The sequence below is a fragment of the Apaloderma vittatum genome, unplaced genomic scaffold (assembly GCF_000703405.1).
Source record: "Apaloderma vittatum isolate BGI_N311 unplaced genomic scaffold, ASM70340v1 scaffold26776, whole genome shotgun sequence".
NCBI lineage: Eukaryota > Metazoa > Chordata > Aves > Trogoniformes > Trogonidae > Apaloderma > Apaloderma vittatum.
This window is the reverse complement of record NW_009723825.1, coordinates 9548-37357: the sequence shown is the minus strand read 5'-3', so window position 1 is coordinate 37357 and position 27810 is coordinate 9548. Positions and strand designations below refer to the sequence as shown.

The following is a 27810-nucleotide window of genomic DNA, read 5'->3' as shown; positions in this document are numbered from 1 at the left end:
GGCAAAGTGAAAGCTCTTAAGTAATCTTAACTGTAGATTTTCATACTGTCAAGCACTTACTTTGAAATTAAATTTTTTTTCTCTAATACCATTCATTTATATTTCTTTACAGTTCTCATGGCTTTGTATGTGTAACCTTGATAGAAGGTTTTCATATTTTGACATTTGTAAATCTGATGATATTAAAGGACAATCAAATGCCTTTTCTTGGTCATACTTAGATTTGTAAGTCAGTCATCTGTCATTACTGATACAATTTGCTTCTGGTTTTGCTAGTAGATGGTTATAGTAGATGCGCTATAAAGAGAAGACAAAAGTTTCTTAAATTAAAAAAGCAAAGCGAGGGAGAGATGCCTTTCTTCTTTTAACTTGATACGCCATTTTAGTTGTAATGCCTGTTTATGGACAAGCAAGGACTTGGGGGTGTTGGCTGATGAAGTTCAACATGACCCGGCAATATGCGCTTGTGGCCCACAAAGTCAAGTGTCCCCTGGGCTGTGTCAAAAGCAGCCTGGCCAGCAGGGTCAGGGAGGTGATGTTGCCCCTTTGCTCTGGTGAGGCCCCACCTGCAGTGCTGTGTCCAGCTCTGGAGCCCACAACACAAGAAGGACATGGACCTGTTGGAGCGGGTCCAGAGGAGGCCACAAAAATGATCAAAGGGCTGGAGTACCTCTCCTGCAAGGACAGGCTGAGGGAGCTGGAGTTGTTCAGCCAGGAAAACAGAAGGCTCTGGAGAGACCTCATAGCGGCGTGCCAGTTCCTGGAGGGCACCCACAGGAAAGCTGGAGACGGACTTTTTGCAAGAGCAGCCTGATCCAGTGGAACGTGTTCCTGCCCATGGCAGAGGGGCTGGAACAAGATGATGATCTTTAAACTCCCTTCCAACCCAAACCATTCTATGATTTATGCTTTTACAAACATTGCATAAGTAAGTTTCCCAGAGATAAAGTTTTAAAAAAGGTTTTTTTATTATTAAGCACTGTAGAGTCCGGCTTTTGTTTTCTGCTCATGAGTGCCATTTTTGATTTGTTTGTTTTGATCAATTAAAAAATTACAGGAGTAAACAATGTCATCTTCTAGGCTTGTATATTCATCTGATAAAAATCTTAAAGAAGCTGAGGAGCTGGATATGATGAAAAAAGTTTTGGACCCCAATTTAATACAAGAAAACAACATTGCTACTCTTCAGAACGCTCAAACAAATGTGAATTGTCTTGGAGAAGGGAAAAGAACAGCTGTTGATCAGAATACTCCAAGCGAAGCTGTGCAGAAAGAAGTTGTTTGTTCCTCTTGTACTGAAGAGGAAATTCCAGAAGTAGTCATTGATACAGAAAGCAGCAAAACCACTGCAGGTAGGTTTGGAATGATACTTTTGGCTGTTAATATTTGGGTTGGTTTTATTTCTTTTTTTTCTTTTCTTAATTACCCCAAAACTGAAACAGATGCAAAAATGCAGGCAAAGATTAAAGCTATTGTGTATTTCTTACACTTGGAAAAAACGGATTGCTGCAGAAATTGAGCAGGAGTGGTTCCCAGCCAATGTGTAGCATCACAAATCTTACAGGACTTGCCAGGCAGGGGGCACGTTCATCAGCAGCGCGTCCTGTTTTTTCTGTGTAATACAGCAAACATGAGTCCGTACTAAATGGACTTCCGGAGAGCAGAATTTCCCCATTCCTTTCCTCTTCTAGCAAATTACACTAGTTCCACTGTTGTTTTATGAGGATTTTGGAATCTTCCCTACTCCAACTGTGAAGGAATTAAGTAACACAGGAAGTTTGTTACTGCATCTACACCAGAGGTGTTGGCTGCTACAGCTGTGTCAGTAAGATAGGATCCAGCAACAAATCTGTTCAGGGAGAAGCTTGCAGTGCTACATGACCCTGAACTTCTTTAGTCTACTTTTCTTTAACGTGGATCTCTGTAGAAAAAGTGCACTTACTACATAATCTTATTGAAGAGTAACTGTAGCACTTCTGTAGATATCAAATATGAAGTATCGGACAAATTTCTGATTTCTAAAGTCGAAAGAAGTGAAATGCAAGATCTGGAAAACCTTTCAAGGAAAATTCAATCCTGAATACAAAATGTTAAAAAATTTCATTATGTCTTGTCTTCTTTTCAAATATTTTAAGTTGTCTGTGTATTGTCAAAAGTCTAGTCTACCTCAGACACAGTGAAAATAGCTATTTCCCTCCATCTCCAGGCAATTCCAAACTAGAAACTGCATCTACGTTAGGAGAAGACCTAATGATGCTCTACAAGAAGTGCTGTTGTCCAGATATTAATATTTGCATAGAAGGAAAAGATTTTCAAGCTCACAGGTATGTAAGTATTTCATGTAGAGATTTTCAACCAAAATCCTGCTAGTATAAAATGCTGCTGGTACTGTATATCTAAAGTTATTGCTGGTCCTGTTACATTTTTTAGGCCTTATGTGAGAATTTGCCATACCTTGATACGAGTGAAAATTATTTATCTCATTAACAGCAACTGTTGTTAAAACAATTTAGTGTTTAGCACTTCTGAGATAGCCATTGTAAACTTGTTTAATGAGTATATACTCATGTATAAATACTGTGTAGGTTTTCTTTGCTAACCTTTTTTTTCACTAATCTATACTTTCTGAAGAAAATGAGATGTCTATTAATAAACTATTTAGCTGTTAATGCTGAATAAAATTACCATACAGATAGAAAATTTCTGGAGTAGTGAATTTATGCTTTTTCTCCTCAGAATCTGTGTATGCAGAATCTGATTTTACTTTTCATTACTTCAGTCATGTAGATGTAAAGACTGTCAGCAGCCTTTATTAGATCTAAAGTCCAAGACCAACTAAGAACTTTGGCTTATTGGACTTCTGTAGCTCGGGAAAGCAAATTAAAGCGTCAGAACAATTCCTTGCGCCTTCGATATGAGTCTGTTTACATTTGAGATAGCAAATTTGACAGCCTGCATTTTGTTCCCTTTCAGTATATAAATAACTGAGAGAGATTATAAAAGAACCTCTGCTACTTTTAGTATTTTCTCAACACAAACCAGTGTGTGTCATCAGGCTATATTAGTGACATTACAAATATCTTTACAGAAGATATATTGCAATGTGGAGGAGGTGGTGGTGTTTCTTTTACTTTTTTAAATAATAGAATGAGGATATATACTGAATTTCCAGAATGCAGTGTAGTTAGGGATATTTGTTTCTTCTAATCTACACTATAAGACAACACATTTTCAGGTCCAGAACTTTGAGAAACAAATATTTAGTGCTAAAAGAAAGTCAACAAAAAGATACCATCAGCAGAGCCTCTTTAATTTAGGCCATTTACTGCCTGGAGCAATGTATCTAGTCTAACCAACAGAAAATGTGGCAGTAAATCACAGAGAAAACAAGGATGTTCTGAAACGGGCACAAGACTTGCTTGTTTCAGTACTGGATCATGTGAACAGGAGGAGTCAATAGGGAAATCTAACTTTAGGTATAATTGTGGTGAAAGCCCCAGTATGATTTACTAATTTTAAGGGGTTTTGCGAAGTTCTCAAACAGGAGACAGTTTAAGCTCCCACCCTCTCCAACCCACATATCTCAGTATTTCTTACTTTCTCATGAAGTCGTAGGAACTTCCAATAGACCACAGTGTAGCAGCATTGCTCTGAGAGAGCTGCCAAGTTAGGTTTTCCTAATGCTGTGTTGTATTCTTACAGAGCTCTGAGTGAAGCAAGTCAAATTTGTTTGGTAATAAACTGTTGCACACACCATGACAGTAGGAAAGCACAGATAAAATTACTTCTAATCCATTTGGTACCTTCAGGTATTTTCTAAGTTAAAATTTTATCAGTGTATATTTAGGTAATACATACTTGTCCATATTCTGATGAGTAACTGTCTTATTTAAACAGAGGTTTTGAAATATCCACTTCAGCTATGCCCTTAAAGTTGACCTAGCCCTGTTCATTATTAAAATTTATTTGGAAGAGGATGACAAAATTTGATACAGTGGATTTCATGTGTCCACAATACTGTGTTACTGTATCCTATAAAAACAAGATTGTGTGTGTATTCAGAATTTCACATACTCAAAGTTGTGATGTAATTCCCATTTACATGTCGACATATTTCACTGAAATATGAAGCATTCTGTAAAAGTTTCATTATTATTAGTGCTGGATGAATCACAGGAGGAATGTGCAAGAAGTTCCTAATTTAAAGTATTGAGACTTCTGAAGCAGGAGGAGGGAAGAGAGATGCGACTCCAGAATATGTAATGACTAGAAAAGAGACCATAAATAGCATTCTTCTTACTTCTTCCTACTCAAAATGACAGTGCTGTGAAACATTTTGTGAGCCACCAAATACATGGAAAAGAAAGGAATCTCATGCCTAATGTAACACTTTGCTACTTCTGCCACAGGAAATACATGACATAAAGTAATTTTATAAATAACAGGAAGCTTAGTAAGTCTCAGGGAAAATTTGCATGTGTGAGAAGATAATGTACGGCTGCAATAGCCCAGGTAAGGTATATAAAGGCGAACACTGTAACTGTTGTAAATCTGGAAGGCTGAAATCATAAAGCAGTTTTCATCCACTATCTTCTCCTCCTTTCTGCCCTTCCACTTCTACATTAAGAAGCTCCTGTTGCAAAGGTCTTCTCATTTGTTTTTTTGAAGACTGTGATACTGATGGAGGTACTGAGCTACACAGACTGCTGGTCGGGGGTTTCCTTGCTGTCTTTGATGGAAGTAGTAGAAAATCACATTAGCCCCTTTATGGCCAATTCTGCCTTTTAAATATACAAGGGTAATCACAGAATTGTCAGGGTTGGAAGGGACCTTAAAAGATGATCTCATTCCAACCCCTCCGCCATGGGCAGGGACATCCCCCACTAGATCAGGCTGCCCAGAGCCCCATCCAGCCTGGCCTTAAAAACTTCCAGGGATGGGGCTGCCACTCCCTCTCTGGGCAACCTGTGCCAGGGTCTCACCACCCTCATGGGGAAGAACTTCCTCCAAGTGTCCAATCTGAACTGATCCATCTCTAGCTTCAATCCATTGCCCCTAGTCCTATCACTACCCGACATCCTAAAAAGCCCCTCACCAGCTTTTTTGTAGGCCCCCTTAAGACACTGGAAGGCCACAATAAGGTCTCCTCAGAGCCTTCTTTTCTGCAGACTGAACAACCCCAACTCTCTTAGCCTGTCCTCATAGGAGAGGTCCTCCAGCCCTCTAATCATCCTCACGGCCCGTCCCTGGACACGCTCCAGAATGTCCATATCTTTCTAGTGCTGTGGGCTCCAGAACTGGATGCAGCGCTCCAGGTGAGGTCTCACGAGAGTGGAGCAGAGGGGGAGAATCTTCTCCTTCGACGGCTGGCCACACACATCTTGATGCAGCCCAGGACATGATTGGCTTTCTGGGCTGCAAGTGCCACTGACGGCTCATGCTGAACTTCTCATCTACCAGTACTCCCAAGTCCTTTTCTCCAGGGCTGCTCTCAAGCCAGTCACTGCCCACCCTATATCGGTGCTTGGGATTGCCTCGACCCAGGTGGAGGACCTCGCACTTGGTCTTGTTGAACTTCATGAGGTTGGCCTGGGCCCACCTCTCCAGCCTGTCAAGGTCCCTCTGGATGGCATCCCTACTCTCCAGGGTGTCAGCTGCCCCACATGGCTTGGTGTGGTCGGCAAACTTGCTGAGGGTGCACTCAATGCCACTGTCCATGTCACTGATGAAGATGTTAAACAAGACTGGTCCCAGTACTGATCCTTGAGGGACTCCACTTGTAAGTGGCTTCCACTTGGACATGGACCCATTGAAAGCCACTCTTTGGGTGTGGTTGTCAAGCCAGTTCTTTATCCACCGAATTGTCCATCCATCAGTCCCATATTTTATCAGCTTGGAGACCAGGATGTCATGCAAGACAGTGTCAAAGGCTTTGCTCAGGTCCAAGTAAATGACGTCAGTTGCTCTTCCCAATGACATCAGTCTAAACATAAGTAATTGACAGATGTCTTAAACAGTGCTGGAAACACACCTCACATTGTTGCATCATATGTTGCATCAAATTTGTTTCACTTCTAGGATGTGCTGGTAGGTGGCCAGCCAATTTCAAATAAGAAGTTTTAGACTAATCTTTTCATTTTAATACAGCTTTAGTAGTATAAGAATTGAGGAGACTCGGGATAGAATTATTTGTCTACGATGGGGTTGTATAAACAAGGTTATTTACTGTTATTTGGTGAATAAAACATTAAAAAAAATGTGATTTTATATAGAAGGAAAATGCTTGTGATAATACATTTCCTCTATGTGAATGTCAAAGTCATACTGGAAACAAGTTCTAACTGAGAAATTTAGAGTACTCTGTTTTTTTCTCTAGCATATTTTGAAATTCCAAACATACTGGAAGAAAAGGCATGCAGTATACAGATGACACCTTAATGCATAAAGAGCAAAGATTTAAGTCAATGTTATCAAAGAATCTCATAATAAATATTTGTATCTAGCAGAATAATGTTTATTTTTTCTCTCTCAGGGCTATTTTATGTGCCAGATCTAGTTACTTTGCTGCTATGCTGAGTGGAAGTTGGGCTGAAAGCTCCCAGGAGCACATCACTCTTCAAGGGTAAGTGTTGTCTTTGCAAGTCGTGCGGGAGCAAAGGTAGGCAATTTAAAATCACTGCAAATATGTAACAACTGCGCCGTGTATAGAGCACTGAAGATTAATCTGTCTTGACACTTTTCTTCAACCTCATACATTTCCTGAGTACTGTTTTGACTTCAGTATGAAATGGTGTGGTGTGTTTGTTAATACTGTCAGATGGTTCAGGGAAGTCTTTTTCATCAGCAGAGAGGTGCTAATCCTTTTTTTGTAGAGAATGCTTTAGTATTCACTGTCTATTTTGCAATTCTCTCCTTTCAATTCATGCTGTGTATGTCATGAAAAGTATAATTTATTTGTGCAATAAGTCTGTATTTACAATGTAAAAAAAAACACAATTACATTTCTTATACTGTTTAATATTGATACTTTAGCATCATACTCTCAAACAATTTTGACTAGTGTGCTTGTTTGTAATCGCTGTTTGTGTGAGAGCTGAAAATAATGGAGCTGTCAGTGTAGGATGAATACTTAGGACTTCATAGATAAGCTGGGGAATGCCAGGTGAGTTCTTTTCAATACCAGAAAAATCAGTTGAAATATATTACATTTTCCGTAAAGCAAACTAATACTGATACGTGCACATGCTTTTTTGTTCAGGCACAATACTGGCAGATTCAGCTTTCTTTAGAAAGAACTGTGTACCTTACAGTGCTGCAAAATGTAATTGCTTCGTGTTAATACAAAATTGCTTGGCTGAGTGATACTTTCTCATATTTTCATAATTTTAATTTTCTATCAGTACAATAATATTGCTGCAAAATCAGGAAGCCTATCTGTGATTTGGTTTTAACTACCTAATCCTTAAAAAACTTTTAATTCACTTTTACTTGAACTGATTCCTTAGCTTTTATGCTATACACAGTATGGTTTAGAGGCTGGTAGTCAACAATAATATACTCTGGTATTTACACTTCTATCCCTATAATTGATTTCTACATGGCTAAGAAATTTTCATCCATATTATTCAGTAGAGGCTTTCCCCTGAGAAGTATTTAATCTTTATGTAAGTATTTTCTCATGGCAATGTCTTAAAATTTCTGTTATTAAGACTCTTATCCATAATATTACCTTTTCTAATTCAGTTTTCTGCTTCGTACAGATTTCCTTGCCATCTTTTTAAACACTCATGGCTTACTCTGAATTAACGAAATAATGAAATTTCTGCATAACAGCTGTCAAGACTGTGAAGAGTTGATTTTATGGCTATCATGTGTACTAATATACGGAGAAACATTTGTGCTGATTTTACTTCGTAGCAACAGGGTTGATTTCTCCTTTTGTTTTCAGTCATCAATGTCTGTTGCTTAAGCATGTCCAATGCTTTTAGGGGTCTTTGCTCAATCTACGTGACTACATTCCATTTGTACAGAGCACCTGCAGGCTCTGAAGACTGCACACCGAGACGTACGTACCCACGTACAATAATCCTGTCAAAACAGACATTCTGTGCCTTTCTGCATTATTGTGCTGGAACAATGCGAGGATGCAAACACTACTCTGTGTAGGAATCTTGTGTTTCTTAATCTGAATCTAGGCATAAAGACTTCTTCCAAAGGTTTTGAGATGCAACTTTCCTACTTACTGTTGTAATAAAGCTATTAAATGGGTTTTTTATTGTGGGGAAAGCTTAAATGTAAAATCAAGAATTAAAAATAATTATTGCAAAATATTTTTAAATATGTAATTGCTTAGTATTGGTTTATACCAGTAAAGTACTTGGAGATGACGGAAAAATCCTTTCTGCATATTATCAGTGTAAATAATCTAGGCACTTAGTATTAGGCTGCCTGTGACTTATTTTCAAAGATTTAAAGTATTGCAAAGTTTCAGCAAGACTATAGAGTAGCAAAATTCACCCCAAATACAGTCCATTTAGACATTTTTACACTGCAGTAATCTTGGACATAGTTTTAATTTTATCAGATCATTCACTTTCCATTCCTGGAATAGTTGGATGAAGTACCAGCCCTTAAACTAACTTCCTTTGGCTAAGAAATGTGGTACGTTTTATTCTGAACATGTCTTCATTTGTGGATTTTTTTTTTCTTTCTTGTTTGCAGCATAAGCCATGTAGAAATGAGTGTCATCTTACATTTTATATATGGAGGTATTCTGGACTTCCCAGACAAAGTTGACGTCGGGTATATGTCAGTTTTTCTAATTTTTTAATTGTAGTTTGTGCTTGTTCTGTATTTTCTTGATCAAAAGTCAAAAGGAAAATTCTTCATGTAGTATAAATGAGACAAAGGTGTCAAAAGCAATGATCATTACACATACTTGAGGAAACTCCAAAAATAAAACTGTTGGAAGTCACCTACTGGAAAAGGTGTACCAGCCGTTTTTGGAGCATTATATAAGGAGAGCAAAAAACAGGAGGGTGTCTTATAACAAAATAATACCCAATTTGCCTGTACCTTCCTTTTAATTTTCAGAATAATATATACAATGTGAGGTAATATATAACAGTTAATATTTGGAAATTATTTTTAAATAATCATTTGAGTTGGTGTGAAGGCTAAGTAGTTAGTCTTAGAGCCATAAAAGCTGATATATAGCAACCAATGTAAATGTTGGCATTTTCTTCTGAAATAGTTTTTAATCACAGTTTTATACATAATCCTGTATTAGTGAAGTTCTGGCATGTGTGATTTGTTCCCTGAAACCATTTATATATTAGCTGTTGAACAATGCCACTACAATATCCTAATGCTAGAAATTGTTGTTCAAAGCTTTTATATATCTAAAATAAAAATACGGAATTGTTTATCATATGCCCCAATGTCAATGTTTAGATAATGAATTGGTATAAAAAATAAAACTATGGTATTTACTATTGTATAAAATAATTGTTTGCTCACTGTGTTTTTAATATTTGAAAATCAAGGACATAATTCTCTGATACAGGGTCATCAATAACATTTTACGTAATCCTTGGAAACAATCTACAAAGCTCCAAAACTCTGCTGGCACAAATATCTTTTATACTTACTACTCTTGAAATAGAGAAGCTGGGAGCCTTCTAAACCATTTCTCCCACGGTGGCTGAGGTCGACTTTAATTATAGAGACCGAGCTCTGTGGTTGGGAGACTGTTATTAGGTCAGTGCATGTTTCTGTTTGAAGATTATTCTTTGGCCAAGTTTCACACTTGGTTATCAATCTATTCCCACAGTAAATTCGGACTGAACAAAGAAGCAAAATTAGCATATAAATAGTCTTGTAAGCAAAATGATTTTTGATTCCTGTTGCTGCTGCTTTCTCCTTAGTCGCATGTTGGGCATTGCAGATATGTATGGGCTAGATGGGCTGAAAGAAGTAGCCATCTACATTTTGAAAAGAGATTACTGCAATTTTTTCCAAAAGGTATGTCAGCTCTCATGCTACTTTGTAAGCCGTAAAGCCTAAGAAGAATTTTCATTCTATTACTTATGCATTATACTGACAAGATACTTAAAAACTGTGTGGTCAAGGTGTTACCTTAAGTCAGCAGACCCTATCCTTACATGTAAATCTGCTAAATTATGTGTAAATCTGCTGAATTTACTGGGATTGATGGGAGTAAGGCCTGGGGTATTGTCCACCTATTTATAGAAATTTGTAAACCACAACTGGTGAAAAGCAGTATTCCGCAATTACGTATACAATGGAATGCATTAATTTGAATTAATTGGTCTTAATAGGAATATGGAAACACTATATATTTGCATAGCGGATTTCATGGGCATATATTTAGAAAATATTTCTGTTTAATTAAAATTAGTTTAAAAACAAGCAACTGCTTAGAGTTGAGCATTTTCATTTATTAAGCTCACTAGGCTGAACACCAGTGATGTGTCGAAGCAGATGACTTCCCTATTCTGCAAAAAGGCAAACAAACTTTAATAGCATGGCAGCTAACTGTACTTCTGTTTGCACTGAAGACTTTGTACTTCTGTACAATTTCTGTAAGTCTGAATGTACAATAATTGTGGCAATTTGCTAACAACTCTAGCCTGTTCCTGGAAAACAGCAACCTGTACTAGAGTGCATGGCTATTGCTCATTCATTCGGCGTGGAAAACCTATATGCTGCTTGCATGAAGTAAGTAAAAAGAAAATAAATTATGGTTTATGGTTTTCAGTTCTCTTTTTTCTGTTGAATTATTTTATTTTGCAAGATGGGGTTTCCTCTGGCCTATAAAATGTTCGTGTTTTAAACATTAATCTCTTTACTTTAGAGGCATCATTTATGCTAACAAGAACATGTTTTATCTTCCTTACCTAAGAAAGGCTCTCTTTTCAACAGATGGGTAGGAAAACATTTTGCAAAATGTTTATCAGAGAGAAGCTTTGCCAGTTTACCTACTGAACTTCAGAACAACTGTCTTATTATGTTGATTAACTCTTTGGTAAGTAGTATATAGTGTGCTTTTTATAACAACAGAGCAATGTAAATGTTTTCCTTATTTATCTGTACAATGTAATTTAAGAGATAATAAATACACTATTTAAAATCTGTGGTACGCTTACACTATGTAAAAATTCCTGTTAAAATAACAATTTAAAACCAGATTTTGATGTGCAGATGTGGTTGTTACGCTTCATGGCACACAGTGCAGTGATAAGCACATCCAAGTCCAGCATAGTAATACAAAATAAGTTTATGAAACACAGCTGTGACATCATAGCACCAGGTTATATATTTGGGTAGTGAGGAACAGCGGACTGCTGCATCACTTTCTGTGTTAGATGATGGCATACATTGTTTGTGATTGCCTTTTCCTCTCTGCCTATATTCTAATTTGGAAAAAAGTACTTTTTTTTCCAGACTTGCAGTGATCACAAGCCATTTGTTTGCAGGCAAGCTGATTTTTCAAAACTAAAGTGACAGTATAGTATACATACGTACTTCTCAGATAACAGTACTGTTTTGGTCCCCTCAAAGCTCAGCATTCGTTTTTTGTGGAACAATGTAAGTGCATCGTTCCAATTTAGATCTGTACTTTCTCATTGTGGTTCTGTATGAAACTACACTCAGAGCTGACTTAAAGTAACTGATTGCAAATAGACCTGTTAACAGGAATTTGGTCCACTAATAAGCCTAATGCACTGAATTGTAACAGAGATATGACAAATACGTGGAGGAGCTAAAGGTAAATCTGTACAGCTGCTGCTAAGCATGACTGAATATGTATATGGTTGTAATGTGGACCGACATACACAAAGTTTAATCTAACTAGCTCAGGTAACTTTCACAGGATGATTTTGGTTCTAGCACACACGAGACAGCCAAATATGTGTTCTCATGTATTTCGTGCTAAAGTCTTTGTCCCCATGTCTCTCTTAGTGTGATTCAAAATAAGCAGCTCATGCTGCCAAACACAGCCCTGGTTCAAGAGATGCACTCTCAAGTGGTTCTGGCCAAGAACTGCCCCTCACTGAAAGGGCTGTGAAGGCTTCTTGGGACAAGTTTTCTCAAGACTTACCCCATCAAGTGCTGAGGCCAGCAGGTCAGCTGTGAGTGGTGGCTGCTCCTGTATGTTCAGGTGAAAACCTGAAAAACAAGAGATTTCAGAGCTATGTGGCTGTCCAAGAGAAGCTTGAGAGTATCCACCGTTATAAAACCCAAACAGTCCCTCTGCCAGAATGCACAATTTCTGACAGACTATAGTAGCTGTAGCTCTTAAGATGCTGGGTGTTCTGCCATTACATTAGATCAATATAATCCATTGTTCCTAGAATATATACATAGCTTCATATGTCATGTGTTGTATAAATCTTTGAGAAGTTTTAAGTAATGTTTTCGGGATTATAGATCGGTTCATTCTGATACACATTTGTATATAGTTACACTGCTACCCACCTCCAAACTAGCTGAGGTGTGTACTCTCCAGGCACTATCATCTGTGCACTATTATGTGGACAGCTTAAAGATAAACCTAAGCCACTTCAGGCCTTCCTTCCCCTCTGAGCCTACTGCTGCTACCTTTAAGCTCCCAGCATGTGCAGAACCATCATGGCATTGTGGTGCTTGGTACTGCTTCGGCTGCGTACCCAGCTTCACTGGGAGATTTTTGCAGTCTGAACTACAGGGTTTTTTCGTTCCCGTTTTACTGATTTGACATTTATGCTGGTGTGTCTTTGCAAGGTTCACTGGTTATTTATGGACTGAAGCCTAGAAAGCTTTTAGAACTGCAAAATTAAAAAATAAAGCATAAGTCTCTCCTGCCCACAGAACAGTTCTGGTGAGTGATCATTTAACTCCAAGCTCTTAAGATACCAGGTCCAAAAACGTGTGGAATTGCCACACTAGGTTTTTTGCCACCGATAGTTTTTTACTATCTGCAGAAATGCTTAAGGCTGCTTGCGAGAGAAAAGGCCTGACATTAATTTTGCAGGGACTACTGTATGTTTTACGATCCTCTTTTCTCTGCTGCTACAGTTCTCTGCTGTGAAACTTTCTAACAGTTACACCCACCTCAACAGTACAACTCCACCGATCCTTTCGTTTACCCACCTTGGAAATATAAAACCTAGTTAATGTGGGACAGCCCTTTAGAGGAAGAAAATGCACAAAGAAAAAGAGATTGCTGATTGAAAAATCTTTGGGAAGCCACAACGATAGAACACAGAAACATTAAAATAGGAGCGCAGGGTAAAAACACTGTTTAGGTACTTATCCTCGGTGTCTCAACTACATGCACAAAAACTACCAGTTTTTTAGGTAAGTGGGCTCCACTTTCGAATGGTTAGGGAAAATATGTAAGAAGAGAAGTAAAACTCTGTTAGAGCCACTCCTACAAAGTGCTGATTTAATTGTAAGTCAATGGAGGTGTTTTCTATTTCACTGGAAGTGTCTAATGGGAGTAAATGCTTATTGCCTTGTGAGCAGGGGCTGAATTCTGGACAATTCAAAAACCTTGTAATTGAGTCCACTGGGAGCAAGATCAAACCATAAGCATATACTTAATCCTTAATTTATCATTTACACATAGAAACAAACTGGTTTTGCCTACAGATCAGTAAAATAATTTAAAAATACAGCTGAACAATGGCTGGCCAGATTTTATGTTTCAACTATAATATGTGAGCAGAAAGTTCTCCCTGCTTTCTACGTTACAAACATGACTATAAACTGAATTTACAGCACGGATTTTTGTGTCAAATACTTATCTGAATTGTTGCTTCCTCCTTGTTATTGAACTTAACCTACTAGGTCATGCTGAGTAGAGCTTTCAGTCCATTCTAATGTGGCTAACAATAAATTGCAAGTTCTTTTGAAGTGATGCCTTAGCCAGTGGGAGTTGCCCTCGGGTACCATGCTGATGCAATGCATGAAAGAACCAAAGACACAGACCAGGGGAATAAATATTAGCAAATCATTTTGCTTGTTTTAAATGTACCTGTAAACATAACAGTTATGTTTCTTAGATAAATGTTAGACAACAAAGAGGGTAAGTTTAGTTAAAACTTCATCTGGGAAGACAAATATTTTATGTCTGACTCCTTTAAAGCAAAAGGATTTTTAAGTACGAAAATGCTGGGGTATTTATGTTTCCTGAATGCTAGGCCATCCACATTCACCTAAAATTTTCACTTAACCCATTTTATTTGAGAATTTATTACATTCTTCAGTGACCTAAAAGGTTTTTCTCTATTCAGTTTCTCCACTTAACACCTGGTTTATTTTGTTCAAGACAGCAGTACGTAACGATACACAGTTGAAAAAATACAATAAAAGCTACTGAAAACTTTACTGCCTAACTTCAGCAGGCAAAACAGCAACAGTAGATTTTTCCTGTTTCTGCTTTAGTTCCAAAGGTAGGTATAATGCTCAGAATTATCAAAATCCAAATTGATTTAAAGAAGGGAAATTAATACATAATTGGATCCTTGTGTAAGTGTTCAGTAATTGAACAGAAGCTATTTTACAAGCCACAATTCTTTAGGTGATTACGTGGCAACAGGCTAATTTCTGTTGGTTTTTTTTTAAGAACCACAAGAATGCTGCTTTCCTTTTGATGGAGAGTGACCGGCTGATCAATAGTCTTCCTCAAGTGAAATGGACAGAGGCAGCTGTGGCGTTGGCATCCAGGCTGCAAGAGGAATGCGTAACATTTATTGTGGCAAACTTCCTGCAAGTAGTCCAAAGTGAAGGTTTCTCTACTTTGTTGCAGGTGAAAGTACCCTCAAGTAATCATGTGCTTCCAAATAAATTGAATTATAACACTCTGTGTAATTCAGGCTGCTAAGTAATGAAAATAGTTTCAACTTGTGCTTTGAAATACAATTCTATGGAAAATAAAAAAAAAAAAGCAGTGGTAACTTTTTGGGTGGGGTTGGTTTTTTTCAGTGTTGTTTTAAAGCACATTAATACTTTGATACACAGGGTTGATTAGTGTGTTCAGGCTATGTGCCTCAGTTTGGCAAAAGGTCCAATTAATTTAGTGGGACAGTTTCTGTTTTGGAAAGAGCTAAGTATATGCATAAACTTTTGTCACAGGTTAAGGCGGGGCCAGCCACTAACACAGACAGACGCTCTCTAACCCCCTCTTCCCCCCCCCAAATGGGAAGGAAAAGGGAATGAAGCAGAGAGACTTACGGGTTAGAGAAGAAAAAACTAGAACAGCTTTAATGAAACAATAATATAAATGATAGTGGAATGATAAAAGTACAGAACTATATACAACTATAGATAGTAGCCCGATATCAAACCCGACTCCCTCCCTCCATAGCAATCCCCACTGTTGTGGGTTAAGGCTGGCCCAGCCCTAACCTGCGACAGATTTGAAACAGCTTTCAGACCCCTTGAACAAGAGCATGGACTTAGAAGAATGATTATGAGTGTTAGCAAGATCCTCAAACTTCTGATTTTTGTGGTGAGTTGCAAGAATGTGACAATGATGCAGGTCCCAGTGAGAACACATCTAGTCATCTAGCTGGTTTGTTTCTTCCATGAAAAGGGGTTTTTAAGATGTATAGACGATTAAAAAAATAAATAGGGAGATGTCTTTTCATCTAGAATGCATGTGGCTGTAAATCCCTCACAGCATGCTTGTCCTTAAAATTTGGATTAGCCTCAGGGTGATTTGCTGGAGGCCTGGAGAGGGGTGGGGTTATAGAATGGCTGCAGAGGAAGATGCTCAGCTGGGGAACACCTCCTGCCCAGTGCCACAGCGGCTCCTCTCTGCGCAGTAAGGCTTGAAGGACGCGCTTTTGTTTTAAACTGCTGCCTTTTGTTGTTTCCTCAGGCACAGGCAATGAGCAGCAAACCTGACCTTCTAGAACTAATTTGTAATGCAATTGAAAAAAGTATTAATAACGAAAAGAGCTGCTTTCTTCTTGTAGCTGTGGATACGTTGTTGGACTCCACAAACGTGAAGGAAATGGTAGGTTTTCCCATGTGTGGTGTTTGTAGGAAAAACTCTTCTGGTGTTTTGTGTAAAGGTTCAAATCAGATGGTGCAGTCTGAGCTCAAGTGGCTCAATCCTGCCCTGGGGGTCACAAAGACAAGTGGCTGCCTAAATCCAAGAAGATCTTGCCATTTATTTCCTGGATACTATCAATATTTTCCTTTAAAGAGGAACACTATATATGGCAATAAAAAATATTGTGTGTTACTGAGAATGTAAGTCCCATGGGCACCATTGTTCGGTTGATTTTTACTCTCACTTTAAATTCATGATGAGAAAAAACTCACCAAAATGATGCACTACCTTAAACTCACAGGGGAAGAGAGGTTTTTCTCTCTAAGTATCTTTGCCCCCTTTTTGTCAAATCTCAGCTACATTTGCTTTTGTTTAAGACTGTCCTCTGAGCAAGGACTGCCTCTTAATCTCGTGTGTGTGTTTTGGATTGGGGGAGGTGTCAGCCTCCGTGTATGTAACATACCGTGTATATCCACACAATATAAATAATTATATTTAAGCTGTGGTTGACCATATATGCTGGGGATAATTCCTGAATAGTATGACATACTGATTAAAATCCAGAATGACGCTGCAAGCAAAGACTGAAAATACATGCAGAATGAATTACTGCAATCTGGTGCTATTGTAGATCTTCTTGGTAAAAGGAATGAAATTTAATCAGATACATTATTTTTCCCTAGAGTATTTGACCTTGTTGTGACACAGCTGACAGTAAAGAGCTATTATGGGGTTCATTAAAAACAAAAGGGGGGAGGGGGGAAAGAGCAATGTAGTGTTTTCTTAGCGCTGTAGTATGCCTTGCTTTTAAAGTACTTTAAAAATCACTGTGGTGGGCAATAATCCTTCAAAAACAGCATCTCCATCTACCAGACCATTATAAAATATAAGTGATGACATCATTGATCTAGCTTAGAGAGTAAGTAGATTCTGAAAGGAATAATCACTGGTTGCTATGACAATATGCCCCTCGCCAGCTGCTGATTTGTTACTTGAACACAGGGTTTTACGTGCAAGATCCAGGCTCTGCGTGATAAGCTCTGGGTCTTCCTGGTTCAGTCTTTTTATGCTGTTCGTCACACAGAAGGCTGGAAGCTGATGAGGCCAGACCATCAACAAAAAATACAAGCAGGTATGTCTGGCATCAAATGGCATTAGAATTTTTTAGCAATCTGTTTAGTAGATAAAATGTAGGTGGTATCGTGGAGCCAGATACAAAAGCAAAATTTGTGATGCTCTGGCTTTTCGAAGTGGTGTTTTAGAACAGAAGCATAATAGCACGCTTAGCTAGTTTCAAACACAGAAATCAGTAAGTCAGTTTCTGTGAAGAGTCTCCCCTGCTTTTGTTTTTAGGCATGTATACAATAGGAAATAGAAGCACATAGATCGATTCTATCCTTATTTACAGCTACTCTAAATTATTGAAAATACTGCAGTAGTATTAAAAACCTTGTCTGTCTCATTTTTAAGGAGGTAAGCACTGTGGATGAATTAAATTTGCACAAAGCAGATTATCCGCTCCATGAATACAGCTTCTATCCTTTATCGTTCTCTCCATAATGTATAGATACTGCTTGTCTCTTGCATAATGCTCATCTCGTGCCTGTGAGCAAACGCCGGCAGCCGCCTTCCCCGGCCGTGGGTATTGTGATCCTGGGGCTGCTGCTGCAGAGCCCCCAAGGAGCTGCAGAGTGTCTGCTCAAAATTCTACCAGGCAGCACTTCCAGCAAAAAGGAGTTTTTGTTCTGGCCGTTTCTTTGTTTTGAAGTACACAAGTACTCTGAGGATGCGGAACTGATGATGGAGGTCGGGTTACGGCTGAATATTCGCTTTGACAGTACAGTATTAGAAAAGAAAAGGCTGTGTCGAAGACTTCTCTAAAATCAAATAGCTTTTGATTCAAAGGAGAAATAAACACCTTGGTGTCCTTCTTAAAGACATTAGTAGCTAGGATATGAGAGTTATCAAATTGTTTGGGCTTATAGGTGGATGAAGATTTTATTCTACAGTTACATGCTGAGAAAAAGATGCAGTGGCAGTCTTTCTAAGCAAGATTTAGGGATGTAGCCAAATTACATCTCACTGCTACTGTGTAAAACACATTAATGATTGTTTCTGGATTATAAAATCCTTCCAAAGCTGAGGAGCTCACTTTAGAAAAGGATGGGCATTTTGTTTCAGGGTGTTTTCATTTTAGGATGATGGTATACTTACTGTAAATAATGTTCAGGCTGCTTTGCACTAGTGATTTCAATACAAAAAAAAATTCAAGACTGTCCTAACCCCATCTTGCCAGAAATTGTTTTGTTTTCTTTTAGATTAAATTAAAACTTAGAGCTAGCAGACATTTGATATGTAAACATGCTGAAATGTTTGCATACATTATTTGGGTTTAATTACAGGCAAAGCAATCACACAATACTGGTAGGAAAATTTTAATCTTCAGGTAAAATATGTCTGAGATAACTTAAATCAACTTTCATCTTAAAGATATCTGGAGGTGGCTTATCTTCTAGAGATTTAACCTATACAGAATTAGAAGGCTGTAACAGTGGAGGAAAAATGCCAAAATACAACAGATGATATTGTGAGGTTTTTTATTCACATCATGTCTTGTGTTTTCTTAGGCACAAGTTGATACAGATTTTGTTTTAATACATTGGTATGTAATAATGTGCAGAGTCATTGCTAGAAAAAGGATTAGATCCCTGGGGTGCCATTTTCAGCATACCTTTTGTGTCATTTTTTTACAGACCTATACAAAAATTAATTTTAGTACCTTCAATAAGAATTCAGCAGAATTTTTCTTTGTGTGATACATACAAATATGTGAATAAATAGTATGTCAGTACATGTGGCACTGAATGCTTAAATATTTAAACACTTTTTTGCAGAACCTTTTTTCAGCTGAAATATTAATACAAACAACAATGAAACCTTATCAATTCTGGGTTTGTACAGTGTCTATAAATATCCTTTTTGTATTCTACAAGCACAACAGATTTAAAGGCTTTACTGAAAAATGCTTCTCTCCCAGACTACACCAGTCAAAAAAAAAAAGGCATTCACTGCCTGAAAATTCCACATGACAATCATAGGGATAATTCTCATGACATTATGCTGCATGCTGTCTAAAAAGGCACTATGGTCTTACTGTGTACATTTAGATATTTTGGCGTTACCTCTTTTGACAACTAATATAATTTACTTTAACGTAATTAATCTCTTCTTTAAAAAGTATAAATAAGTAAGTGCTGTCACTTACATCATTAGTACTCTAAATTTGAAAATATTTTTTGTAAATTTTGTACACTTTCAAAGGTCTCGGGGCACTGCAAGCTTTAAGTGAGCTAAGCTTGGATAAACAAAAGTGTGTCTTACTGTGGAAATGGGGAAACAGAAAAGTTAAACAACTTGCTTTTGGCCATGTGACCTCATTACAGACACCACACTTTTTGTTCTGAACATAAACCCAGGTATTTCCACTTAACACTTGCCATGTCACCAAAATTAGCCTTCCTAGAATAATGACAGGACCCAAAGAACAACTTTCTGATTTCAGATGGCGTTAATGGAGTAGGCTGGATAGTCTTCTGTCTCCCTTCTTTCCTGCTAAACAGTAAAGAAACTTTTTGTTCTTTTTACAGCTGCATTTGACAAGGGTGATGACCGAAGACTTGGCAAAAAGCCTGTATTCACTAGTTCTCAGGTAAACATTATATCCAAATATTAAAAATACTCAGAAGCTTGGAAACACAACTACTTTCTTCATGTGTTTTAAATTAAATAGTAATTTGTCATATTATTTAATGTACCAAAATTTGTATTTTTTGGTGAACTTTTATTTCTGCAGAATCAGTAATGTCCATTACTGGAAACATCTTAGGACTCAACCTATGCTCTGCTACATTTTCAAACAGATAAGCTCAAATAAAAGAACAGGAATTTGTGTTCAGAATCTCACATTCCCCTGTTGCTATGTAATGAAACTGATCTGCTTCCCAGAGCAAATGGTTTGCTACTGAGCTAATGAAGCTCTGCTATTGTCACAAACCGCCACAGCTCCAAGTCTGCTGCACTCAAAACATATTTTTCAGTGTCCTCTGCAACTCTTCTGTTGAGACTCACGCTCAAAACTATGTTACTATGTGGTAGAAAAACAGTACAGGGTTGACACAATTTGATGGTCTTGGATACATTGGAATGAGACTGGTACCACAAAGACTCCATTTCATGTGCCTAATGCTCCACGTTTCAATATATGTCTTTACCTGAGAGAGGGAATTACTGTTGTCACTTGGCTGGTGGATACAGCGTTGGTTAAAAACACCACACGTATTATAAATTAATTTTGGGGGTTAGGTTTGTAGTAATTCATAGTCTTTATTCTTCTTTGGAAAATATGCGTATGTTAACTCCAGGAAAGTTTTCTTACTTCAGCAGATACTAATAATATAAATATTACAGAGTAATTTGTCCAAAGTACAAGTGAAACTCTGCCTTAAATATTTCTGTGTCCCTTCTACAGAGCAGTATTTCACATGAGATTTACAAGGCTCTCTAGTTACTTCTGGTACCTGTAAAAAGTATGTGTGTTTCAGAAATGAAAGATTATGGATAGTTTGGTGTTATAAATGTTTTTGTTCTCCTGATTTTTTTTTTGATTTTTTTTTCTAGCTGAACAAATCTATTGCTTCATCTGTTGGTACAAAAAATACTTCCCAGACAGAACACAGCAAGAAAGATTGCTGGGGAGATCCTTCCACTAATCAGGATAAAATGAAATCTGATGGATTAGGAGCATCTGGACATACATCCAGCACCAATAGAAACACTGTTAATAAGGCCTCAAAGCATGAGGATGTGAAGGGGAAAGATGGCAAAAAAATAATTTCCAAGATTAACAAGGATTCAAAACCTGGGGAAAAAGCTGCTTCACCAAAGGCTAGAGCTGTTATAAAGACAAAAATAGAAAATAATGGAAACGTGAAGGCTGAAAGCATGCTTACCAAGCAAGATATAGAAAAGACATCATCTGCGAGTGGACAAAAAAATTCAGGAAGTGGCAAAGGACTAAAGAACCATGAAGGAAAAGTTGCAGGAGCCAGACCTAAAGTGCTGACAGTAAGCTCAAGTGTACAGATCAAAACAAAACCCTTGAAAAAAACCACAGGGAAGGAATCTCCCTCCACAGGGACTGTGGCAGGAACTTCCAGCAAGCCAGCAAATTCAAACATTGACACCCAGACTGCCGGTGAACAGACAGAGGAGCCCAAAGAGGATAAATTGCTAGAGGAAGGGAAAAAACAGACTGGTAATTTTTAATTTTTTACTTTCTTTTAAAGTCCCCTTCTGATTTCTCCCAGGCTAGTCATACACTGAAAGCCAGCCTGAGAAGCTTTTTAAAAAAAATCTACTATAGATTGACAAAAGTAACCTTCTCCCCAAATTTCTCCTTTATCAACTGACTTGATTTTATGATCAGCTGATACCCATATAAAAGTTCAACAAGTTTAGCATCTATGCCTTTTTCAATAGCTGATATATTTGATTTTTTTCAGTACCTACATGCAATGCATTTCACCCCAAAATTAACTTTGAATTTACTTTACAATAGCGAAAACAAAGTCATCTGTGAAGACATCAAATGGAGTCATAAACAAAAAAAAAAAGACTGAGCTGGAGGCTAATGCCACAAGCAGGTATGTTAGAAATCAATATGCTGCTTTACATATATATGTGTGTGTTTGTACGTTTGTGAAAAAAGTTTCAGGTGAACCACTAAACTTACTGTTAAGTCAACATGTTCTTTTTAGTCTGCAGATGGTTGTCTGTTGCATGTTATTAGCAAAACAATTTGAGTTAGCTATTGGAAACATTGCTGTAAAGATAAAACTTGTTTGCATTTTGTGTTGGATTGTTTCGCGCTAATCATTTTTGAATTGTTATAGGTCATTCAGAATTCTGCATATGGAACAGTTAATGACCATACAAGGTGTTGTAAACTCACCATTTCTGATATAGTTTAGATTAAACTGGACAGGAAGACACTTGAAGCACTGTGAAATAGTGAAATAGTGAAATGGGTCATATTATATATATGTGTGTGTATATATGTAAATACATACACACATAGGTTTTCTTTTCAAAAAGTCTATCTTCTAGGTTGCATTTTCAGTGTTTACAACATATGTTTATGTATGTGTGCACATATACTGCTTCTTTAAATATAATTAAACATTGCTAGATCTTAAACTTGGAAATGATAATTTCTTTGCAGCCTGACAAAAAAATCAACAGGTAAAGGCTGTAACGAACAAAACGCACAAGCTGCACTAAAGAAAAAAGGGAATGTGAGTAGTAATTCTGCAGCACAACAAAAGGCTCAAAACACATCTACCAGTTCTCCCAAGAACCAAGGTAAAGTTTCATACAGCAATGAAACTGTCTGCCATTATTATGCAAAGCTTTGTCTTTTTTTATACATTTTTAGCGCAGATGATTTGGCAAAATCTTCTGAACAATTCTGTTTATTTTCCATATTTCACTCTTGGTGACAATCTGAAAGTGTAAAATGCAAATGAATGTGTGTCAACTTCAAAATATTTAAAAGATGGTCTTCGCTGCCAATTGGTGTTTCTTTCTGCTTGTTTAATCTGCTTTGCAGAGTCTTTTATTTGCTTATCCCCTGCACTTCTGCGCTTGGAACCATGACTGAGTTCAACAGAAATTCTGTAGGTCAAGCATTTATAATACGCATCAAAAATCTGGACTGCAGAGTCCTTTATCAACTGTTAGTTTATGCCTCCCTTTTCTGGTGATCCCCCCAGCGGCAGCACTACTCATACTGACCTACCCCACCAATGAATCCTTGGTTTCAACAGCTATTTATATCAAGTGTGGGACATGACATTGTAGGCCACAGAGAGGAAATCTTGCTTTTAAAAAGATACACAGTGTTAAGGATGGAGCACTTTTTAATCCCATTTGGACTTGGCACTTACTGAGGAGGGGGAGACGAATATGTAAGTTCTATTATCGTAAATACGTTATGATATAGAAAACACAGGCCCTGTCAATTTGTGGTCATTAAAGATCTTGCAGTATTTTCTAACTGAGCAGGGACATTAATTCTGGTATTCTAATCACATTGTAACTAATGTAATTATCTTCTGCCTGCTTTCATTTCCCCTACAATGTAAATGGAATACAGTGCTCATCACTTCCTGTGCTAAGCTGCTGTGCAGGGCTTCTGTGCACATGAGACAGATGCTGCTTTCTGCTCCAGTGATGGCTACTTCCATTACCCGTTGAAGTAATTCCTTTACGTATAGAAAATGAAGTGCTTTAGTTTTAAATGCATGTAAATGCAAGAAGGTATTTCTGTCTACTGTTTGTTTAAGATCTCAATTCTTAATTCTTTAACAAGCCTTAAATCCCTTAGTTATGTAAAAAGTTGAGTAATTTGCTTCTCAACATAAATAAACACATAAATTTGGTGAATATACTTTGACTGGCATATACAAGCTTTATAGTCTTTTTCTTTTTTTTTTTACTCTTTGTTAGGATTTCAGAGGGAATCACCAAATTCGCTGAAATCAGGAACATCTCCAAAACATAATGAAGACAATAATGTGTTACAACATCTGGTTCAGACAGCACTCCCAGAAAAACATCCTTCAGCCAAGAAGAAGAGTGTTAAGCAGTCGCAAACACCTGTAGCAAAAACTGCTGCAAAAACAGCATCTAAATCTTTGGCTCCATCAAAGCACGCTGAGATTATGAATAATAAGGAACCAAAACCAAAAACAGCTGGGCAATCTGTCTTAAAATCTCAGTCCTCTGCCCAAAAACATTCAAGGAGCGAATCTCCTGTTATCCAGAAGAATGCACAGACCTCTGAGCCCAGAAGTGCAGGACAGAAACTTGAGAAAAATACAGCTGATGCTGTGGCAGGTCAGCTTCATGATAATACTGAATGCTATTCCACAAAGCAAAGTGTATCTTTAAAATCTGTGATGGAAAGCAGCAGCGAAGATAAACTGCTGGCATCCCATCAACCCCATAAACAAAAATTAGACAATCCTTATGAAAATGTGGAATACAAAACACAGTCTGAATCTTCCTCTCCTCTAATTACAGAAGAAACTATTTCTAAACTGCATGTTTCACTGCAAAATGAAACAGAAGCAAGACAAATGTGTGGAGATCAGACTGGAATTAAACAGATTGAAGATACAGAGAAAGATGAGAATACAGCTGAATTTCACTGTCATGAACAGTCTTCCAGTGATGGATACTCAGACTTTTCCAAGGAAACCAATCAAAAGCCTACTGCTTCAGGAGAACTGGTGAAACACTCAAAAGCAACAGAAGTCTGTACTGAACAAAGTGATAAATTCAACTCCGGAACATGTCTTAACTATGGTGAAAACGCTTTACCAAGCTTTTCCAGTGTAACATCCAACAAAGAGGATGAGACGTCATCTCCTCAGATTCATATGGAGGGATTTCTTACAGCTGATGAGCTGTGTGATACATCAGCCTTGTCTGAATACAGATCAGTTACAGCAGACTTAGATGATGTTTCAGAATGTTCCACAGAACAAATAACAGAAAAATATTCACCTCGTTACACAGAGTCTATAGATCCTACAGATATGACAGAAAACCATGAAAATGCAGAAATGCCCTTTGTAGACCACTGGAGTACTGGTGCACTAGATCCAAGAGAGAGTCCTGAATCAGATACTGGCAGTGCAACCACATCCTCTGATGATATAAAGCCAAGATCAGAAGATTATGATGCTGGAGGCTCTCAGGATGACGAAGGATCCAATGAAAGGGGGATTTCTAAATGCAGCACTATGCTATGTCATGATTTTCTTGGAAGAAGCAGCAGCGACACAAGTACACCTGAGGAATTAAAAATTTATGACAGTAGCTTAAGAATAGAAGTGAAAATGAAAAAAGAGGGTTCTGATCTCTTCCGTGTTAATTCAACAAGTGATGACGAAATACCACGAAAAAGACCTGAAATTTGGTCCCATCAGGAAAGTGCAAGGACCAGTACTAAAGAAAGCAAAAGTTCTACATTTGGTAATGCACAGTTTACTGAGGAAGCAGACCAAGTTTCTTCTTCTGCTGATGAAACAGAAGATGACAGATCTGAAGCAGAGAATGTTGCAGGAAACTTTCCTCCACCAAATGTTCCTACTCAACAGTTCCAAGGAATTGATAATTTAGCTTTTGAAGACGCAACAGAAAATGATACTGCAAGTCAAGAATTTTCTAAAACTAAAAATTTCAAACGATCTGTTTTACTTTCAGTAGATGAATGTGAAGAATTAGGATCTGATGACAGAGTGGAAACTCGCACCTCCCGTCAGCATTCAATAGATTCTCTTACTCCTTCAGAGGTGTTTGAGAGTGTTTCTCAGGAGCACCAGGGAAAGACTTTTTATTCAGGATACTCATTGGAAATTGAAGATGGATTCCTGGACTGCAGACAGCGTAAGGATAGAGACAATGCAGCAGAAAAAAGTGAAGGTTCTCCCCTGCATCTCCATGGCACTGAAATCCCAGGGAAGGAGAATCAAGGTGCTTCAATGACTGAGCAAAATCCCCCAGAGAAAGTATATTCAGCAGTTAGTCTGTGTCCGGGGGAAAACCAAAAAGTAAATATGAAGAGTGAGGTGGCTAATGAATTTCACCAGTGCAATAAATACTTAGACAATGATGCAAAATCTCAAGAAAGACCATGTCACTTGGATCTTCATCAGAGAGAAACTAATTCTGATGTGCAAAAGAGCAGCTCTGCAAAACCTGTAGAAGCCAGTACAAATCAGACACTGACTCAGGAAGGTCAAGTGAGAGACAGTCAACCAGCAACTACTGAATGCGCTAATACTGATTTTCTTCCAGGTAATGTACAGAAATAGAAACATTCAGTCATTCAAAACCAAATTAATAGTGAAAGCTTTGGCAATCTGTCTGGGATTTAATCCTGAATTGATGTAATTTTGGCTGAAACTATATTAAATTTAAATATTTTAAAGTACTTCACTTGGGTAGAGAACGCTTGTCTGTTTGAAATATCCGTCAATACCCTGCTGTTCAATGAGAAACTTGACTACAAGGAAAGAGATTTTATGCCATACTAAAAGAAAGATTGGATGCAGTTGCCTGTACTTTGGTTATTTTTGATCCAATCTAACATTGACAGCATCAGCTTTTGATGGAATCTTAGTATTTGTTTTGTCTGCTTGACAACATATAGTATGTCTGAATGGGATGTGCAATAACTACAGTAATAACCTTAACTAAAGCGCACTGAACTGTTTACCTGAACAGCTATATGCATTATCGTTGTAATTTATTTATTTATATATTATTACACCAATCTGGATCCTTCTCCCACTGAACATAACTGAATATTTGCCATATACATCAGTGGGAGCGGGTTTGAATTCTGATTTTAGTGCTTATGAAATGTCTAAAATTCTAAATTTTACCAGTAAAAGCTTATTTCCTAAAATAGAGATATTATACTTAGAACTAATGCTTATATACAGAAAAGTTCTAACTTGTTCCACGTAGCTAGATGAATACTTGTCTAGTTTTGTGTTTTGTCTTCTTTATACCAATAACTCAGTCTGTTTATCCCATCAAAAATATACAATAGTGTTGATTGCAACTATTGTGTATTCAAGCGTAATGAAATGATGATGATCTATGTCTTACCAGACCATAGAACAAGAAGACATTAGAAGTTGTACTTTTTTTTATTATGTTTGCTTGCCCTTGCCTGCAGCTGCCCTTGCATGTGCAGTGTAGAAATAAGCCTGTGGATAAACAATTTTGGTTTTAATTCTTTTCTAAGCTGACATAGTTTAAGTCACCATTCAGTAATCATTCTCTATTAATTCCCTCCATGCAGCTCCTGGTCTAAATTTAATTTATGTAGTAAATGAGCAATTTCATGTGCATTAAGTGTATATTTACATTGTCATTTTCTGTATCAGAAACATAATCATGGAGGTTACCGTTAATTACCAGTGGTGATTGCTGCTTTAACTTAATTTATAAATCATACTTTGTTTTTTATATAGGAAATAAATGCCTCAAATTTTGTCGATTTTGTATAACCCTCCATTCCCCTTTTTTAACCTGGTTGGATTGTCCTTCCTGAATGAGTTACATTTTGCTGTACACAGCCCTGAGGGGAGGCTCATCTGCAATTTTTACATTGTACAGTATTGTGAATTATTTCAGGAGACATAGATGATTATGACACATTGGCACAAACCTGCATGTATGAGCATCGGCCTTCAAAAACCCTTTCTCCAATATATGAGATGGATGTTGGAGAAGCAATTGAGCAGAGGATGGATTCAGAAACAGCAGTTCTAGATGTGGATTTTGAAGATCAGCAGTTTGCGGAACAGGACTGGACTCTTCTCAGGCAACTGTTATCTGAGCAGGACTCAAACATAGGCTTCAAAAACTCTGTTCCTGACGACCTTAACTTAGCACAATGTCTTATCAATCAGACACTGTTTCTGGCACGAGATGGTTCAAATCCTCAGGGTACATCACAAGTTGACACATTCAGTAGGTGGACTGAACTAATTTCTCCACTTGATGATTCTTCAGCAAGCATTACAGTGGCAAGCTTTTCATCTGAAGACTGTTCGTCCCCTCAAGGGGAATGGACAATTCTTGAACTGGAAACTCATCATTAA

General features: G+C 37.6%; 1 protein-coding gene across 1 annotated transcript; it reads left to right on the top strand.

Moving 5' to 3' along the window:
- The first annotated feature begins 1066 nt into the window (after nucleotides 1-1066).
- Nucleotides 1067-27810, top strand: KIAA1107 (KIAA1107 ortholog). Its single transcript, XM_009872267.1, has 16 exons — nucleotides 1067-1352; nucleotides 2207-2324; nucleotides 6533-6622; nucleotides 8722-8802; nucleotides 9927-10023; nucleotides 10652-10740; nucleotides 10945-11047; nucleotides 14633-14815; nucleotides 15890-16027; nucleotides 17069-17198; nucleotides 19714-19775; nucleotides 20744-21380; nucleotides 21684-21768; nucleotides 22347-22486; nucleotides 23633-25990; nucleotides 27341-27810. Exons 1-16 carry the CDS (start codon nucleotides 1067-1069, stop codon nucleotides 27808-27810), a joined length of 5067 nt encoding a protein of 1688 aa, XP_009870569.1.